Consider the following 18,575-nt stretch of genomic DNA (forward strand, 5'->3'; position numbering starts at 1 on the left):
ATATAGCATCTATTCAGCAAAGCCTTTGGCACTGTCTCCCACAGCATACTCCTGGAAAAGCTGGCAGCCCACGTCTTGGACAGGGGCACTCTGTGCTGGGTTAAGAACTGGCTGGAGGGCTGGGACCAGAGAGTGCTGGTGAACGGGGCTGCATCCAGCTGACGGCCGGTCACTAGTGTGTTCCCCAGGGATGAGTGTTGGGTGCAGTTCTGTCTAACATCTTCATCAGTGATTTAGATGAGGGGATTGAGTCCACCATTAGTAAATTTGCAGATGACACCAAGCTGGGAGGGAGTGTCAATCAGCTGGGAGGCAGGAGGGCTCTGCAGAGGTACCTGGACAGGCTGGAGAGTTGGGCTGATTCCAATGAGATGAGGTTCAACAAGGCCAAGTGCCGGGTCCTGCACTTTGGCCACAACAACCCCCTGCAGCGCTACAGGCTGGGCACAGACAGAGTGGCTGGAGAGCAGCCAGGCAGAAAGGGATCTGGGGATGCTGATTGACAGGAAGCTGAACATGAGCCAGCAGTGTGCCCGGGTGGCCAAGAAGGCCAATGGCATCCTGGCCCGTATCGGGAACAGCGTGGCCAGCAGGATGAGGGAAGTGATTCTTCCCCTGTACTCAGCACAGTTCTGGACCCCTCAGTTCAGGAAAGATACTGAGGTGCTGGAGCAGGTCCAGAGAAGAGCAACCAGGCTGGCGAAGGGACTTGAACACAAGTCCTGTGAGGAGAGGCTGAGGGAGCTGGGGTTGTTTGGTCTGGAAAAGAAAAGGCTCAGAGGAGACCTCATCACTCTCTACAACTCCCTGAAAGGAGATTGTAGCCAGGTGGGTCTCTTTTCCCAGGCAACTATCAGTAAGACAAGAGAGCATGGTTTCAAGCTCTGCCAGTGGAGGTTTATGTTGGCTATTAGGAAGAAATTCTTCACAGAGAGGGTAATCAGGCATTGGAATGGGCTGCCCAGTGAGGTGGTGTATTCCCTGTCCCTGGAGGTATTTAAGAAGAGACTGGGTGTGTCACTTAGTGCCGTAGTCTAGTAAGTGTGGTGGTAATGGATCAAGGGTTGGACTTGATGATCTCAGAGGTCCTTTCCATGGTTCCACCTGATTCTATGATTCTATGATAATTTTTCACTTTACATATAGAAGCTGGTTTTGATTCTTTTATTAATGCTTTTAGCGATCAAGGGCTGATTCTGCCAGCTCCACAGTAGATTTTCTTTGAACTAAAATAGTAGTGGAAATTAGGATACCATGTAGTTCATAGGACTAGACCTCTAATTTTTATTATGTTTGTGATCAGTTGCTTGTCTGTAGTTGAAATGTATATATCTTTGAAGACAAAGTGTGTAAAAGTCAGGTTTATTCCACATTTGTGCTTTTGCTTCATGACAGATATGGCTTTGAGATGACAATCCATATTAAAAATGCACCTTACTGCAGAAACAAGCAAAAATTTGCTAATCATTTTAATGTACATGATTGGAATGATGTTTTTCAAACATCCTGGAAGTTTATCATATCAATAATAAAAATAATGAAAAGTAATAAAGAACCTGTTATGCTTAAGCATCTCTGTTAATCCAAGGCACATAACTGTTTCAAGTTCCTCCTGCTACATTTCTCATATCTTGCAAAATATGCAGTTCTATGTGACCCTTTTTTCAAAGAGCAATAGTATGATGACATAATCATTATGCATGGCATAATTTTGCTTAAGTGAATGTTTAGGACTTTGGGCCCACAATTGAGTAACTGAAGTAAAGGAGTATTAAAACTTCAAGGTACTACTCACTTTTTTTTTCAAAAAATCAATATTTTTCAGCTTATATGAGGCACAGAATAGAAATCCATCAGACAAGGATACTATGGATGATCTAAAAAGGAAACTCCATCAGACTGAAAAAGAAAATGTTGAATTAATTACTGAATTCAAGAAAGAAGTAAGGACTTTATTTACTTTTTTTTTATGCTTGCAATAAATATAATTGGTTTCATTAAAATAATACTCTCAAGGGTTGAATCAAAAGCACTGTCACTAGTTGGAATATAACAAGGAAATAGCACTGTACAGACTTCTCATACCCGTTCGCAGGAGTTGTTAGCACCTGTACTGTCACTGTTTATAGTTAAAGGTATGTGTAAGTAACTTGAGCATTTCACAGCAGCAAAATGATGCAGAAGAATCTTGTACACCCTCAGCTTTCAAATTTTTGATGTCAGAGGTGTTTGGTTTGTTTGTTGGAGTGTTTTAATCCAGATAATTTCAGGGATGCAATTTACAGAATCACCTGACATTTCACGGGGCAATGGAAGCAGGAAAGAGCAAGTCATTGTAGGAGAAGCAGGAATCTCTTAATTTGGGTACACACTCCAATAATAAATAGATATAGAACATTAAATTGGGTTTATTGGCTGGATTTAACCAAAACCAGATGAATGAACACTCACATCATCTGCCCTTTAACAAACTGCTGAGAGTAGAATGGTTACCTGTAGCAGTAACAATACTTCAGCAGCACAGTTTAAAACAGGATATCAGCTGCCAGTTTGGCATTAGCAGGTGTGAAAAGTGTGCCAAATAGCAACAAACTTTAAGCCGATTGCAACTAGTGCTCTACTCAGTGCTCACCTTTTCTTGTATTTGTTAGTGTGAGAGCTGATATTCAAACCAAAGAAAATATTAGTGAAGCATTTTCTTACTGCTACTGCATTTCAATACTAGTTTGCTCTGACAGCAGCAGGGAAAACCTTTGTAACAGGGATAAATTATTTCCCAAGAATTAAGTTCCCTTTAATAAGTATGTTGCTCCTTTGTAGATGTTCTGAAGAAATATGTTTCACTTTCCACCTTCTTGTGTTGGAATAGCTTGAATTTAATTTTTCTGGATCCAGTTTTTGGCAGTCGTGACTAAACTATCTTTCTTAGTCCTTTTTGAAGTGATTTCCATTCTTCGTTTGTTTAATATCATTCTGTTTGATAACAGAACATTATTGGACTGAAGTTTATGTTCTTACATAGTGAGTAACTAGGTGTCTGATACCCCAGTATCCTGACATAATTATATTTTTAAGTGTTAAACAAAGTTACCAGAAAACTGCCTTTCAATATAATGTTTCTGTTGCCATATTTTCCCCTCTGAAATCCCAGGAGATGATAGTATTATAACTTTCATTTTCTTAAGGTCATGTATTTTTTGGAAAACAGAGGGGTATGTTAAAGGTAAATGAAATTAATCCAGGAATTTGATGAGTTTGCATAAAGCCCTCCTGAAAATATTTTAAAAGTACATAAATGTGCAGTTGCAAGACCATATTTCAAATTCAAATGGAATAAGATGGCAGCTGTGAATACAACCCAAAATATCCTTAAAAAATACTCTGTAGGTGTATTTCTGTAACGTTGCACTTTACTGCCAGTTTTCTGGTACAAATTTATTTTCTAGAAGTCACAGTATGAAAAAGAGATAATTAAATTACGTTTGGAACTTGAGAGAGGGGAAGCTATTCGTCGAGGTTTGGAGTATGAATTGTCAGTGGCCAGAAAAGAGGCTCAGATGCAAATGTATGCTGCAGAAGAGGAGCTGTGTGTTGCAAAAAGTGAACTTATGGAACTGCAAGGTAAGTTCCAAAAAAGCAAAGATGAACCAGAGGCTAAGTCAGCCCCAAGTTGGTAAAACAAATTTTCTAGCTCCTGCTGTTTTTCTTGAATCTCCCACATCTTATCCATCTGCATTTATAAACTCATAAGGGTTTACAAAACTCTTGTTGCCTTGTGTGAATTAAATAAGACCTGCTAAACCTGTCAGCTCTTTTTATATCTTGTCCCTTACCTTCTGTTATTCCTTCCTTCAGTGCTGTCTGTTTACAAACTTGTCATCACAGTGTCCATCTCCACATCCTGCTTATCACTATTGTCCAGAAATTCTTCTTTTTCTATTTCAGGAGGAAAAAAATACTACGACTGCTACTACTAATACCAAAAAAATCCAGTTCTGTTCTTTTTTTTCCTCACTATTTCCAACAACTTTTTTCCCCAAGAGTTCTCATCATACTGCTTCTTTCTTTTGTCTTTTCCAATGCTTCTAGCTTTTTGTTGCTCATGTCTGGTTTCCATTCATCATCTTTGTTATTTACTGTTGTGACAGTAGTATGTGAAAAGGAAGAGTTTTGCCTAAACATTTTGTCCCTACTAGTTTTGCATTCAGAAACTGAGATTTTCTTAATCCTTCTCAAACAGAGAGATTTCCCACTCTTACAAGTCAGTGAGGTGCATTTTGAGTTACCTAAGTAAGTATAATACCTTTTAAATTTAGTATAGGAGATACATTTGTGAATTTGTTGAACCTTTGATGTTCTGAAGAGATTGAAGCACTCCTCTTTAAGAATTTAACCTTCCAAGGATGGAAGGAGTCTCTGAAACATGCAAGTATTTAAAGTGCCAGATATTTTTTTGAGACAGTGAGAAAGCTGAACTTTAACTCTTTCGGAGAACACAAAAAAACCTTCTAAAAATCTCATGGATTGCTAACTGGAAGAAGGCATTTTTCTGTCCCTTTGGAAATTTCCCTGTGATTGCAAGCTGAAGACTTGAACAGCAAGTTCCTCCCATTTGGAAAAGTTAAGTTTACTTCTATACATGCTCACTAGCTTGTTTGCCAAATTAGAAGGGAGTAGTAAGTGTGTATTTTAAAATACTTTAAATCTGAGTTTGTAATTCACTTTATGATTTGGAAAACTGATTTGCTGCTGCATCAGGTACAAATGGCAGGTGTCTGTGGTGGGTGTGGGTCTGCAAGGCAACCTGTGCAGAAGGATAAAGGTCTGGGTCTGCATGAGACTGGTCCTGGTCAGCTCCACTATACCAAAGCTCACTCACCACTGTGCACCAAACTGCCCACCAGAGTGTGCACAGAGCCTGTACAAAGAGTAGCAAATGCCAAGGGAAACAAAAAAAAAGAAACAGTATGAGAGACTGGCAGAGCAGCTGCCTGATCAGTGACTGCTCATGCAGGCACCGAGAGGCAGGACTCAGAAGGGTCTGATGATGATGGAGGAACCATAGCACAGTGACCCCAGTGTGCTGGGCTACCTGTCACCTCTTTGAAGGAACTATGCTATAAGGGTGTGTTGAGGGGACTGGAGAACAAAAAGGGGGTAGGAGAGGTTTTGCAGAGGCAAGGGAGTGTTTCTTGAATACGTGTTTCTCTCAATACCAGTAATTAGAAGTCTCTAAGTGATAGTAGAGATTACATTGGTTAAAATTTCTCAAACCATTTTTTTTTTTATTATGACAAATGCCAAAGAAGCCAAATCATCAGTTGTTGCTTCTCAGTTCTTTCTTGGTGTATAACTTACTGCTTCTTTTCCCCTGATCTCTTGGAGCCTTCTTCACCTTGTGTGATACTCTGATGTGATCCCAACTTAGCTTCTTAGACAGAGCACTCATTTGGACCTTGTCCTCTTCAGGTTTCCTTCTGAATTGTTTTTCTGCCAATCTCACTGAGATTTGACTTTCTGCTACCTGATAGTTCTTTCCCATCACTTTGTCCACTAATTCTCTGTGTTATCTTAATATGTCTTTTCTGTTTATCTTTCTCCACCTAGAAAGAAGTTTCAGAAAAATGGGATGAATTTGAAATAAAAATCTGTTAGAAACGGGTGATAATTTAAATGTTAATGTAGCTAGTTTTACCCAGAAAAATAAAATATAATACAAAATATTTTCATCCAAAATCCACTTTGTAAGATTAAGGAAAGTTCCAGGTAAAACTGTTTATAGGTAAGGAAGTTTTCCTTGGCATTTAAGTTTTCAAAGAAGGGTATATTCAATATTTCCCTATCTTGGGGCACTTGCTGGGTTGAAGATTTAAATATCCCAAGCATCAGTAAGTTTCCTTGGAAAACCTAACCCTTTACTCATTAGCCCAACCTGCCTTAGGTTTTCCTACATTTTTTTTCATGAGGCAGTTTTCTGTTTTTACTGTCATTTAAACGGAGCTCAAAATTAATTGATGCAGACTAATATCTATATCAAATAGACATTTGGATATAAGATGCCAAAATGTTGAAGAAATCTGAAATTAAGTTCTCCAGGATATAGAGGCCTCACTTGGAAGAGTTAACTCAAGTTTTTACTCTTTTCCAAGAGGAGAAGGATTTCAATTCCTAAAAGTCACCAAACCAGCCCTTTGTCTGGTGATACAGATGTGTGAAAGATGCTATAAAAACACAAAATGTGATTGTTTCTTTATAACGAAGGTCATGCTCTCCAATTCTGGAAGTGTTAAAGTTCCAGTCTTCCACAGGATATCAAAATACACAAAAGAACTGATGATAATTATCCAATTTTTTCTAAACAAGTGCTAATTGTCTTTTATTGTCTTTCTTTCTCTGTAAACAATAGTGCTCAGTGGCAAAAATCAGCAGAAAGTGGCAGAGGCTGAGAAATCTTTTCGTAAGGCTCAGCAGAAGTGGGAAGAAGAACACCAAAAATGTGCAAAGGAGAAAGACGATATCCGTGGAGTTTACCACCATGAAATTCTATTCCTTGTCAAAAAAAAAAGTGAAGCAGAAAGGGCTGCTCAGGTATGATGTGCTAATAGTTGAAAAGTTGCATGAGATAGTGTCTGGAACTTTTTTTGGTGCAAAGTATGGGATCTTTCTGGTTAAGGGAAAAAAATCCCCCAAATAACTAAGTACTGCAGAATAGTTCTGAAGAACACTAAGGTTACACTTAGTGTATCATAGTATTTCTTGCTTTGCTGAAATGTGTTGTGGTTGTTTGTCATGTTTGTCATGTAAACACTTAAACAAAGTTATTAGTGCACAGTGGTAGTGTTAGGGAAAAACATAGGGTGCCCTCCAAAGGAGAATGTGATTCACTGTTAAGTGTCAGCCCCCAACCTGCTTTCCATAGTGAAACCATCCAATTTTTCCACTTTGCTTTTGCTCCCCTGCCCATCACTCTACTTACAGTTATCTACAATGTTGCCTTAAGAGATCAAAGACAAAAAGACTCCAGGACAATTTAGTGTAGGAAATAAGATAAAGAGAGCTGGTCCTTTAATGAGTCCTTAGACCTAGAGGAATACATACCTCTTGTGCCCCTCAGACAGGGGTTCTATGATTTTATAATAAGGTCCATAGAATCCCAGGTTTATCCACCCCCATTTCTGCCCCATTCTGCCCCCTCACATGGCCCTTCAGGAACTGGGTTTGGGGTCTTTGGGACCCCTTCTTCCTCATCTTTGTCTTCTTCACAGCACGTACAGTCCTTGGAGTTCCTCCAAAGTTCTGGGCTTGAAGGTTGCTGTGTCTGTGTGATATCTTCTGGTCCAGGCCTTGGGGTGTTTTTCTACAATTCTATCTTGAAAAGAAGAATAAACCAGCTAACGGAATTTAGAGACATTTATATGGAATGGGGTAGTAGGGTTGGGTATGTGTAAACACTGTGTTAAGGCTAAGGGATATAATACAGCTACATTACAATCCAACATTCACCACACAAATACTTCTAGAATCTACAAAAGTAAAAAACAAAAAACCTCTGAGGCATCAACAGTAATTTCAGAAAATAAAAAATACACACAGAAATGTTAAACTGTACTTGACTGCATTAGTTGTTGCTTGAAAGCTTAATTCATTTAAACTTGGCAGATAAATGTCAGAATTATCTGGGTTTATAAATTACTACTTTGAATGTGTTCCAGTCTTTTGTGTTGTGTATTTAAGGCCTGATTTAAATCTCATTTAGTTGTTCTGAGTTATGAAATAAAAGCTAGAGAAAGTAGATTTAATTGTGGTCTTGATATGTACAGAGAAACGGAATTCTAAGCATGTATGAAAATCCTGGTTGGAAAAGCTCCACTTCACAAGCTGTAATTAAAGTTAACCTATTAAAATGTGTCCCTAAAACACCTTTCTCATACTAGGAAATATTTAATATTTCACATACTGGAAAAGTAATACCCTCTGCTTTCAGAGAGGTTCATGGTGGGCTCTATCGGGTGTGCTCAGCTCACCCTCAGGTACGGGATTAAAGGTGTTGGAGTTCGATAGTAGGGGCAATATCACCACCTTGTGGTTAGGCAGAATATAATATTCCTTCACGGAAGCAGTTTTTCCTTAGAATGCATGTGAAATTTTGGGTTTACACATCGGTTTTTGTTGGGTTGTGGTTTTTTTGTTTGTTTGGGTTTTGATTGTTTGTTTTTGGTTTTGGGGGATTTGGGTTTGTGTTTGTTTGTTTGTTTGTTTGTTTTAAAAAAGAGTTGTGTTTTTCATGAGCAGATGTGTGCAGGTGACTACTAGGAGAGCCTTACACAGTCATACCATGTCTGAAAAGTCCAGGCTTCAAGATTCTGAAATCCTACAACTCATGTTGACTTGTTTAACAAGCTTGATGTATTCAAGACAATTTTAGTTTGCTAATGTTAATTATATTTCTAGCAGAAACGTCTTGGGTATTTTAATTATTTTACAGCAAACTATGTATTACTCATTTCACTTTTCCCAGCTCATTCTTGTTAATTTCTAGAAGATAAACGTGAAGTAATAAATATTTCTACTTCTTTCCAGTGTGGAGAGAGTGGAAGTAGTTGTATATTTCTGTAAAAATTGTTAAAATATTTTGCATGGTGGGAAGAAAACTGTTCACTGGCTTACTATACAGGCAAAGCTAGAGGATTGTCTTAAACTTAGTCTGTATGGTTATAGACATTTCATAACAGTGATGAAATGTCCCTATGTGTAATTTCATCAAATGTACGTAACATCATTATCATTATCAAATGAACTTATCATCATTATCTGATGGTGAACAAAGAGCGTGTCTGATATTGAGTAAACAGTTCTAATGACGTATGCTAATGTATTAGATTTAAACAAGTTGTCCTGATGCAGTTTCCACCCCTCTTTTGAAGTCTGCTACACTACCTTTCTTAGAAAAACTAAAACTGTCTCTTAATGCCTTATTATTATTTTTGTTTGTTTGTTTGTTTGTTTTAGGACCTGAATGATGCACTGCAAAATATGTACAGGAAACTGAGGGATATGGAGGTAGAACATGATGGCTGCAGTGACATGCTGAGGCGTCAGGCTTTGGAGCTGAAATTCAGAGCTGACCGACACCAGCGACTCATGAGAGAGCTTGAAGTAAGGCTTTGTCACTACTGCTATCAGTCTCAGCAAGTACTAGCACCTTGAGCAACTTCATTTCTTGAGGGTTGGATGGTGGCATTTCTTCATAGGTAGATGCTGTTTACACTATGAGTTTGACTTGAGATTGGTGTTTGAACAGCAGGTGTGAAAAGTATTTTCACCTATAAAGTGAAAATACTCTCAGCAATGTGGGAGTAGTGTTATTGCAGGAATCATGAATTTGTACTTTTGGGAATGTTGAACAGATAAAACCTGTGGGACAAGGCAAAGTTTAAGCCTTTTGAAAGATCTTGCTGTGGAGTAGGTTTGGTAAGCTTTGTGCTGTTTTTGATTTTCTCTTAAGTGGGATTTCCACGGATGTCTGTTTTTGAAGTCTTTCCTTTTGAGTGTGTGTCTGAGATTACACAAAATTTAAATGTGTTACCAAGAGTTTTTATTTTAATGTCTGTTAATGTTTCTCTCACTTAAGTGCTTCTAATCAAGATGTAGTCTCATGTCCTTGCTACTGTGTTTTACTTTTCCAAAATCAATGACTTCACTTGTATTTATGTAACCTTAAATGTGCTCTTGTTAAATAACGTTTAATACTAACGTCTTTTTCTTAATTTCTGTGATGTCACTTGAAACCAAGAGTCATTTTGGGGCAAATTTTTCTTTTCAATTCAGTCATAAGTCAAAGTGAAAAGATTTTGTTGGGTACAAAATAGTATACTTAAAACTGCATGTGAATTTCCATTACAGCAGTTCTGTAATTACTGCTTTTGCTAAAAATACTTTTCCAAATGAAATTCTGTGTCCAGGCCTTTATCTGGACATACATATATGGTGATTGCTTTTGTGTTCATTGTAACTTGAAAGAAATTTTTTCAGCTTGGAGAACTTTTTTTAAAAAAAGTTCATTAATCATATAGACGAATTCTTGAACTTTTTTATAGGAAATCCAAATTTCCAAGTACATTCTTAGCATAGTCATTTGCATTTTTGTGCTTTTCTAAATGTTGTAAGAATGGATAAGAAAGATGTAACAGTTTAATTCAGAAAATCCCATTTTGCTTAAGCTATGTATGCACTTGCAGGTTTATGTATATTTGTATACTTTCCAAATGTACTTTTAGGAAGCTACAGAAAGAACTAGAAAACTGGAAGGAGACACTGAAGCAGCGAGAGAAGCACATTTGGAATGCAAGTACACTACACAGATCATGCAGGTAAACTTTTTATTAAATACTTTGTAGAAGTTTACAGGAAAACTGTTGTTGAAGTTGTAAAGATACAATCTTCCAAAAATGTTAAGACCACTTACTTGCTTCAGCGAAAACACTAAGTAGATTTTTTGCAACAAGTGTCAAAATTTTAATAACTAATAGGTGAAAGTAGAGAATAGAAAAATGTCCCCTTTCAGGGAACTTTAAAGTTACTAAAGTAAGTAGAAAAAGAAAATAAAAGGTCACATTTGTAAGTCTGATAATTCTCAGCAGCATACATTTCAGTGAGGGGAAAGGAAGTGTTTCTGAATAGTTAAACACTATATTATTGTTTAAATATCCTGCCCTGTGTCTTTTAAATGGGCACTCAGAGCAATTTGGAGATACAACCAACTTCTCTAGGACTGAGAGTTTAATACATACTGAAACTCAGTTCCAAATATAATTTTTCAGGGTACATTTCAGCATTAAAGCCATGATATCAGCAGTTACCAGTAAATTTTGAGTATAAGAAAAAATATAGTATACATACCTGAATATTAACTTTTTGTATTCTTAAACTGTATCCCACAGGGTTTCACCCAGTAAAGCAATTAGGGCTTATTAAAAAAAAAAAAAAAATTGCTTGCTAATTTCATACTAACTAATAGGCATTTTGCACTGGATTTTTAAAAAGCTAATCAATAACAACAAAAAAAGGTAATCTCAGTGGATTTTTTTTCCTTTTTTTTTTCTGAGGAACAAAAATAAGTATTGCAGTTCTTCAGTCAGTTATTTTCTTATTCTTATGGCCTTCTCTATGTACAGGCACTTACACTTTTGAAATTATGATTAAACAAGTAGAAATAATTTAGTTTTCTTACTTTCCTCTCTACTTTTACAACCTACAAAGGAACTGGGATGGTAACATTCTTTGAAGTTAGAGACTTATCTTTATAAGTGCATAACTGGTAAGGTTTTCTTCCTTGTTAATATACATTAACAAGTTCCACATGTGCTTTGTTCTGAGTGGAAATTTAGCCTTTATTATTAATCCCAGACTTTCATGGGTCTATTTTAAAAATAGAATTCCTCCAGAAAACTTCAGTAATATTAATAATTGAAAACAGGAAAATCCAGACACACCCAAAGGAGAACAAAAGGTGCTTTTGTTCAGGATATCTTTTTGTCTGGCTTGAACTTTATGCATTAATACATGTGTATTAATGTATGTGTTCAATGCTTTTTGTGTGTATACTTTCATATAAAATATACCCTCCTGTAAAGCAGAACAGAACAGAGAACAGCACTGAAGACTTTCTTAGTTTTTCCTAACTTGCTTTAAATTGCTTTCTTATCACTTGGTAGTTAAGAATTCAAGAACTTGAAGAAGCTTTGAATTCAGAAAAGGGCAGCTCAGCAGAAGCTCTTTCAGTGTTACAAAATATGAAGAGAGATTTCAGAGAGCCAGCAAATCCACATGAGAGGGATCAAAATGTGTAAGTTTTCCTCTAAAGCCATTGTAAAATGGCAGTAGGTAGCTTGAGTGTCGCTTATAGTTTACATTCCCTATTATTTCATTCAGTAGAGAACAACACAATTTAGTGCAATTTGCCAAATCAAGGCAAAGGTTCAGAACCTGGCAATCCATTAATAACAGGTCTGTACCAGTAACCGTAGGTATTGAATGGGTAGAGATAATAACTGATCCATTACAGGTTACTTCCCAAAGCAAAAATGCTGAAAATAATTATGGTGGTGTCCAGTGGTGTTTGGGAGGAGTATAGGAAGACATACCTGGAAGGTTTAGAAAAGATGGGTTTTCTATATCCATTTGTATTATCCTGAAAACATTGTTTTCGACTTCACTGAGCTACATGAATATCTAAGGATCCTGTCAAGAAGTTGTGTATCGTTTATAGTGGGTAATATACTTTTCAGCTTTTGAATAAGTGTAGAAATCTTTAATTGGTAAAAGAAAAAAAAAATTAGAAAAGGGGATCGAGTGTGAGAGAGCAGATGAAATTACTTGGGATACCTTTCGTGCTCAGCATGATCTACTGTGTCTGTGGTAAAAGACGATTTTTGGAACTTGGGTAGATATAGGATGCACAGTATTGAGTCTTCTTCATTGGCTGAATCAATTATATATTGGGGTGAGAAAACGTCATAAAGAAGAATGGTGTTAGAAGGCAGAGAACTGAGTAGGTTCTCTGAGTAGGTTTGAAAGAGATGATAGTAGTTGGTGAAAAAGGAAGTTTAAGAAGATTAAAAGTGAGTGGAGCACAGTGGGGATATGGGAAGAGACTCAGGGTAGTAGAAAGTGTTAGAAAACACAGACTTGGCCTCTCTTTCAATCTAGGATTACATGGGTCAGTATACAGAGGTATTTATGTTGACTTACCCACACAAGGAGTAGAGGAGAACAAAAGAAACTGGTTTTCCTACAGAAGGAAGTTTGTGGCCTGAGTAATTCCAGATTCATGTTTATGTCGATGCTTTTAGTAAGATAGTTCAAAGATGAGCTATGTCATAAGCACCTTAGAACTCCTTATTAAAATAAGGCCAAAAGAATTGAAATTGTGCATTTAGGTAAACCATTTAGAGTCACATAAAAAAAAAAAAAAAGTGTTTTTTCCCCCTCTCAAAGAAAAGGAAATAGTTTTTATGATAAAAACTTGTGAAAATGTTTAAAATACACTATGGTAGTAATCTAAGGTGGTGCTTGAGGAAGACCATGATCTTCACAGCAGGGAAACTGAAATAGTGTATTTCAAGACTCCCTATGGTAATAACATAAGATCAGTTAGTTAAACTGTAATCTCACTCTGTCCTGTTGTTTTTGCTTTGAGCATGAGTTCCATGGCAGCAACATAGGCAAGTCTAACCTAATACCAAGTTACTTGGTTCTTCCTTGAACTGGACAAGACCTGTACCATTGATTTGATGTTTTATTATGGGTTTTGTCGTTTTGTTTTTAAAAAGCTCCTTTCTGTTCAAAACAGCCTGGTTTGGGGGAATGATTGTTGGATCAGGAGTTTTACATAAAAATCTACTCTGCACTTTATGAACTTTTAAAAAATGTTAATTGGATATGAAAATAATTTTTGTCTAATATCCAAACACTACTTATCACTAATTGCAATAATCTGTTGCTTTAGGCAATTACTCCTGGGAACTTCTGCCAACTGAGTTTTTCAAAGCAAATTATCTTCTCTGATTTCAGAGAATGGAAACCCTACCATGAAAGTTAATACAGTTAAGTTTTGGTGGTTTTATTAACAGAGCTTGAGGAAACAGAAACAGCTTATCCTTATAGTTTTGGTAGTCTGGACACCCAAATTTCCAGAGTGCAACAAAGATAGGTAGTGAAGATCGAGCTTTTTCTGAGATGGACATCAATATACTCAGTTCCCCTGAGGGAATTATGTGGGGTACTGCCTCATCTGTTTCCTGTGCTCTTTTTCTTCTTTGAAACGTAGAAATATCAGTAACACTGGTGAATATCAGTGATTGTTTTCACTAGACACCTTCAGAAACAGTACAAGAGCCTTTGATCCATTTACCCTTGAAGGCTGTGGTCCTTTTACTCTAGAGAGGGTCAGGATCTTAGGGTTTTTTTCTAAGCCATAGTTTGGCATCCTAATATATTTTCTCTTTTTCTAAAGGAGTCATCTGAGTTCGTCTTTAAGCCTTTGTCTAATGAACCTCCAAGAATTCTTTGTTCTGAAAAGATTTGTTTCTTGACATTCCCAGAACTGAAGTGAACTGGTCTATAGTTCCCTGGTTTCTCCTTTTGCCCTTTTCCGAATACAGGTGTGACATTTGCCTTTCCTAATTTGCCAGGGATCTCCCCCAATTTTTGTGACCTTCCACAATGATAATGGGAAACCTTGCTGTGATGTTGGTCAGGTTTGTCAGAGCCTTTGCGTGTAGGTGAGCTGGCCTCTTCAGTTTCTATGGGTTGAGTCCTTAGAAGTTATCCTAGGCTCAGTCCTCACCTATTGCTAGCAATTTTTCTCCTTTCTGAGCCCTTTTTCCTGATCACAGATGCTAGAGACCTTGTCAGAGAAGATTGAGACAAAAAAGACATTAAATCTGGTGACCTTCTTTCCGCCTGATGTTGATAAATTGGTTGGTTTGTGTAGAAGCCAGTCTGTGTTTTCTGTTTATTAGATGTAATTTAGAGGCTGTATCCAAATACTCAGTTGAATTAATAACTGCAAATCTATCATAAGGTTTGGTAAGTGAGAACAAAACCACTTCTTGAAAAGTCTTTTTTAGAGGGAATATGTGTTTCTTCACTTAATTAAAAAAGGCAAGCAACTTCAGAAGCCATAAGATGTGCTAACGTGACATGTACCATATCCATTGATTATTTTTTAGAAGTATTTTTTTATTTTTTATTTTATATATTATTTTTATATTATTATTTTTTTAAAAAGTAATTTTGATAAAAATGTTCTAATGTGGAACCTTTCCAGATTACAAAGGGAACATTTCTCCTCAAGCAAGCAACTGAAAGAGATGACTGAGAAAAAGAAGGAAACCAAAGAAATCTCTGGGAAACTAGAACTTGCCAAAAGCAGCTCTGGAATGTTAATGGAGGAAGGTCAAATGGTAAGACAAAAAGACTGTTTCACTCACTGTTCAGGTTTCTTTATACTGTGAGAATAATCTACATCTGCTATGATGTTTTATGTTACTTTTTTTTTTTTTTTGAAAACATATGAGTAAATATAGCTAATACCTTGGAGAAGATAATTTGAGAATGTATTTTAAGTGATATGCCATGTATTTAACTGAAGAGCTATTTGCAGAAAACAATTATTTTAAAAGTATGGATATGAGTAAATTGTAGTAAATCAAGAAAGCATTTTGTAGATATGGATTATGATTTCTTGTGAAGAATGTTCTATCTTTCTACCCAAACTTTTTTGTCAAGTTTTATTACCTACCATTGTAGATTTATTTCTATTTCATGTAACTTTTTGGTTTTCCCCTTTCCCTTATTTTGGTGTGGATTTGGTATGTTGGATGTACTTCACTGGATTATTTTCTGATATCTTTCTCCTCTTATATGATCAGTTAGGACCTTCCCACTGTCTCTACCCAACTCAACTTTGAAAACCAGTTTTGCTATTATTGTGGTTTTAGCTAGCTCTCATAAGCCAAGTGAGGAATTTTCTCCCTTCCCCCCTGGTTATCAAGATAAGCACTTCAGAGCACAACCTCATGGTTGATGGCCGGACATTAGTTTCCTAGGAAACAAGGCAGATAAGGACTTGTACTTTACTTTTTTCTCTTGTCTCCTGAGCAAAGAAGTGGGAGGAGTTGGGGGGAGGCTATGGTGTGTCGCTGGGGCTGGGACAGCAGGACACGTCGTCGTTGTCGTCGAAGCTCGCGGCTGTCTTTTTACCCTGAACCATCGCCAGCTGCAGTTTTTTTGCCTGAGGTAGATTCTAACTAGTTGGAGATTGTGAGTTTTCTTCCATTGGGAGAACTTTCTGCTTTATTGCTGTTTTTTTCCTTCCCCCTTCCCCCCCCATTCCCTCTCTCCTTTCCCAGAGTGGGAAGGGAAGGGGAACCGAGGTTTTTTTTGGTTTTTGGTCTGGTTTTTTTCCTTCCCTCCAACATACCTGGAGAGTATTGGGTTTTTTTCCCCCATCCCACGGGGCGGCAACCAGGGATCCCACAGTGCCGCCTGGTGACGGGCACTGGACATTACAAGTTCTGCACCTGCAGTGATCCAACAGCGCCACCTGGTGAATGGTACAGGACATTACAAATTTTGCATCTCCAGTGACCCGACGGCGCCCCCTGCTGACTGTGGTTGGAACTGCATCAAAGGGTGCAAAAATCGAACTGTTTAATTTTCCTTTTGCCAGTCTATCGGTTTTGTTTTTGAAGGGGATTATTGATGGGTATAGGAGTATTGCTTGGTTGTTTTACTTGTTTTTTTTTCCATGTTCCTGTTAATACACACATACCTTTTAATAAAGGGCTGTTATTTTTCCCTTTTCCATAATTTGTTTTCCTTCAATTGGAGCCTCTTAATTTTGGATTTATAATTGCTTAGAAAGAGAAGTTTGGGTCTTTTCCTCCTAATCCATCCTCAGCAAAAGACCCTTGTCTCATTTAAACTGGGACAGCTATCCTGTTGCATAGCAGCAGGAACAAAGGAAAGGTCTTAGCATATCTAGAAAAATCTTCTCTTCTTTCATTGTGTGGTAGCATTTGCAGTATTTCTATACTTAGCAATGTAAACTTTGTTTTGGTACTGGCTTGCAAATTTCTCCTTCCTCTCTCTCTTGGAGCTCTGGGTGTGGAAGTGTGCTGGTTTAAAGGCAAATCGTCATGAGAAATGAACCCAACTCAAAGGGATTATGAGTCAGAATTACAATTTGAATAAAAATAATACAATAAATACAATTATACAGATGAATAATTGGTTTTAACCACAAAAACCCAGATGTATAACCCGGCACCCTGGGGCATGAACAGAATGGTGTTTGCTGGCCCCCATGCTGGGCCCCACATGGGTCCCCTAAGTCCAAACGTAAAAGGAGAGGAAAAACCTGTTGGTGAGAGTGATGGTCGCAGTCTGGTTGAGAGTGGTGGTTGCAGTCCGATCAAGGTTCTGGTCCTCCTCTGGATCCCACGAGTGGTACCAGAAGTCCCAAGACCCCAACACTATATACTCTCAGGTTCAGGCAGGAATGCTCAGCACCTCCCCCAGGGCAGGGAGTTCCACAAGGGGTAATTCCACATGTGAGTTGTAGGTGTGAGGACAGGAATATCCTCCTTTCTCACAGGCCTCTTAACACCCAGCTTACAGCCTGAGGGGTCAGGTGTGCTCTGGGCAGCTGCTGCAAATGAGCTATTGTTAACAGCTTGTGGGAAATGACATAGAGGGTGTAGAATACACAGTTTGGGTTACTATTTATTTTATTAAATATGTATTTACAAAAAGTATGAAGGCTGGAATTTCTGCTGCATGCTATTGTTGATATTTATAACTTGCACCAGTTTATTATACTACTTACTAAAATCAGTGTAAATGAATGAGACATGGCTTATGGGATTCAACTGATGAAGCCGTAAGCCTATTTTGGTGAGTTATTTAGTCATACGTAATCAAAGAAAAATCATTTTTCAAAAGACTTGAGAGTGACAGTGTGTTGTGCTGCCAGGCCAATCAGACAGTTTTCTGCTTGCGGGTGTCAGAAGTGGGTACAGTTTGAATGTACCAGTAAGTATTAACATGGATGAATTAATTGCATCTACTGATAGCATGGAGGGTTTTGTCTGTACCAGGTCATGACTGTGACTCCTGCAGGACTGGGCTTAGTTTAAATACTTTCTTTATATACTATTTTTTTTACAAAATTTGTCTAATTAGACAGTTTTCTTACTCTGGCTTCAATATGTATGACTGCAAACATTAACAAGGAAACATTAGCAAGGATTTGAGGAATTTTGTAAAGGTTTGAGAATGAGCTTTGTGGGCTTTGTTTTCAGTTGCATGCAGCTCCTATTGGAGCTCCTAATGGATCTCTTTTGTTTCTAACATTGCTCAGATTCAACAATTAATTTTTTCTGTTTGTTTCAGGAGGAAGTGCATGTCCTCCGTAGCTTATACCAGCATCTGGCAGAAAGCTGTGTGCTTACAAAGCAACCAGAAGTTCCCATAGACAGTTTGTCTTGGACAGAGCTTTGTGTCCTCCTGTATGAAAATATTGATATCCTGGTCTTAGACTTCAGGAGGGCTAAAGACAAGGTAAGTGTCCTTAGGCATCAGCTACCTCTGTTAAAATCAGTGACATTTGTCCACATCACAGTCTCATTAAAAAAGAGTCTCATCTTCTTTCAAAAAGCATTTGGACATTAAAAATTGAATAGCATGAATTATGGCTTGTCTGCAGCTCAGTTTGATGACTGAAGTCTGTATGAAGTCTCTAAGCTCCACTTTCTGTGCAGGACACTCTGATAGCACTATCTAGTATTAGCCATGGGGACCTAAGTTTAAAAAGATTAAATTAATCTTACTGGTGAAAAAACAATTCAAGGAACGTAGTTATTTACAGTCTTAAAGCAAGTCTTTATTTTTCCATAATTTAGAAGCAAAATACACTTACCCCAGGATTACCATATTTAAATAATGTGTTTATGATTCAGAGATACTATTTGAAAGAATGCCAGCATGGGGTTTTTTTTGTTTAATTGTAA

The 18,575-nt window shown here is 37.5% G+C and overlaps 1 protein-coding gene across 1 annotated transcript in view; it reads left to right on the forward strand.

Annotated features, from left to right (window-relative positions):
- The first annotated feature begins 1,868 nt into the window (after positions 1-1,868).
- LOC126637620 (coiled-coil domain-containing protein 171-like) overlaps positions 1,869-18,575 on the forward strand; it is a 37,305-nt gene continuing 20,598 nt past the window's right edge. Inside the window, exons 1-8 of the mRNA XM_050310990.1 lie at positions 1,869-1,943; positions 3,447-3,621; positions 6,407-6,588; positions 9,010-9,156; positions 10,278-10,370; positions 11,715-11,845; positions 14,831-14,966; positions 17,959-18,126. Of these exons, the coding sequence (XP_050166947.1) occupies positions 1,869-1,943; positions 3,447-3,621; positions 6,407-6,588; positions 9,010-9,156; positions 10,278-10,370; positions 11,715-11,845; positions 14,831-14,966; positions 17,959-18,126 (1,107 nt within the window). The remainder of the gene's footprint in view (positions 1,944-3,446; positions 3,622-6,406; positions 6,589-9,009; positions 9,157-10,277; positions 10,371-11,714; positions 11,846-14,830; positions 14,967-17,958; positions 18,127-18,575) is intronic.

This window comes from Myiozetetes cayanensis, unplaced genomic scaffold (assembly GCF_022539395.1).
Source record: "Myiozetetes cayanensis isolate MyiCay16 unplaced genomic scaffold, myiCay2020 scf155, whole genome shotgun sequence".
Classification (NCBI taxonomy): Eukaryota; Metazoa; Chordata; class Aves; order Passeriformes; family Tyrannidae; genus Myiozetetes; species Myiozetetes cayanensis.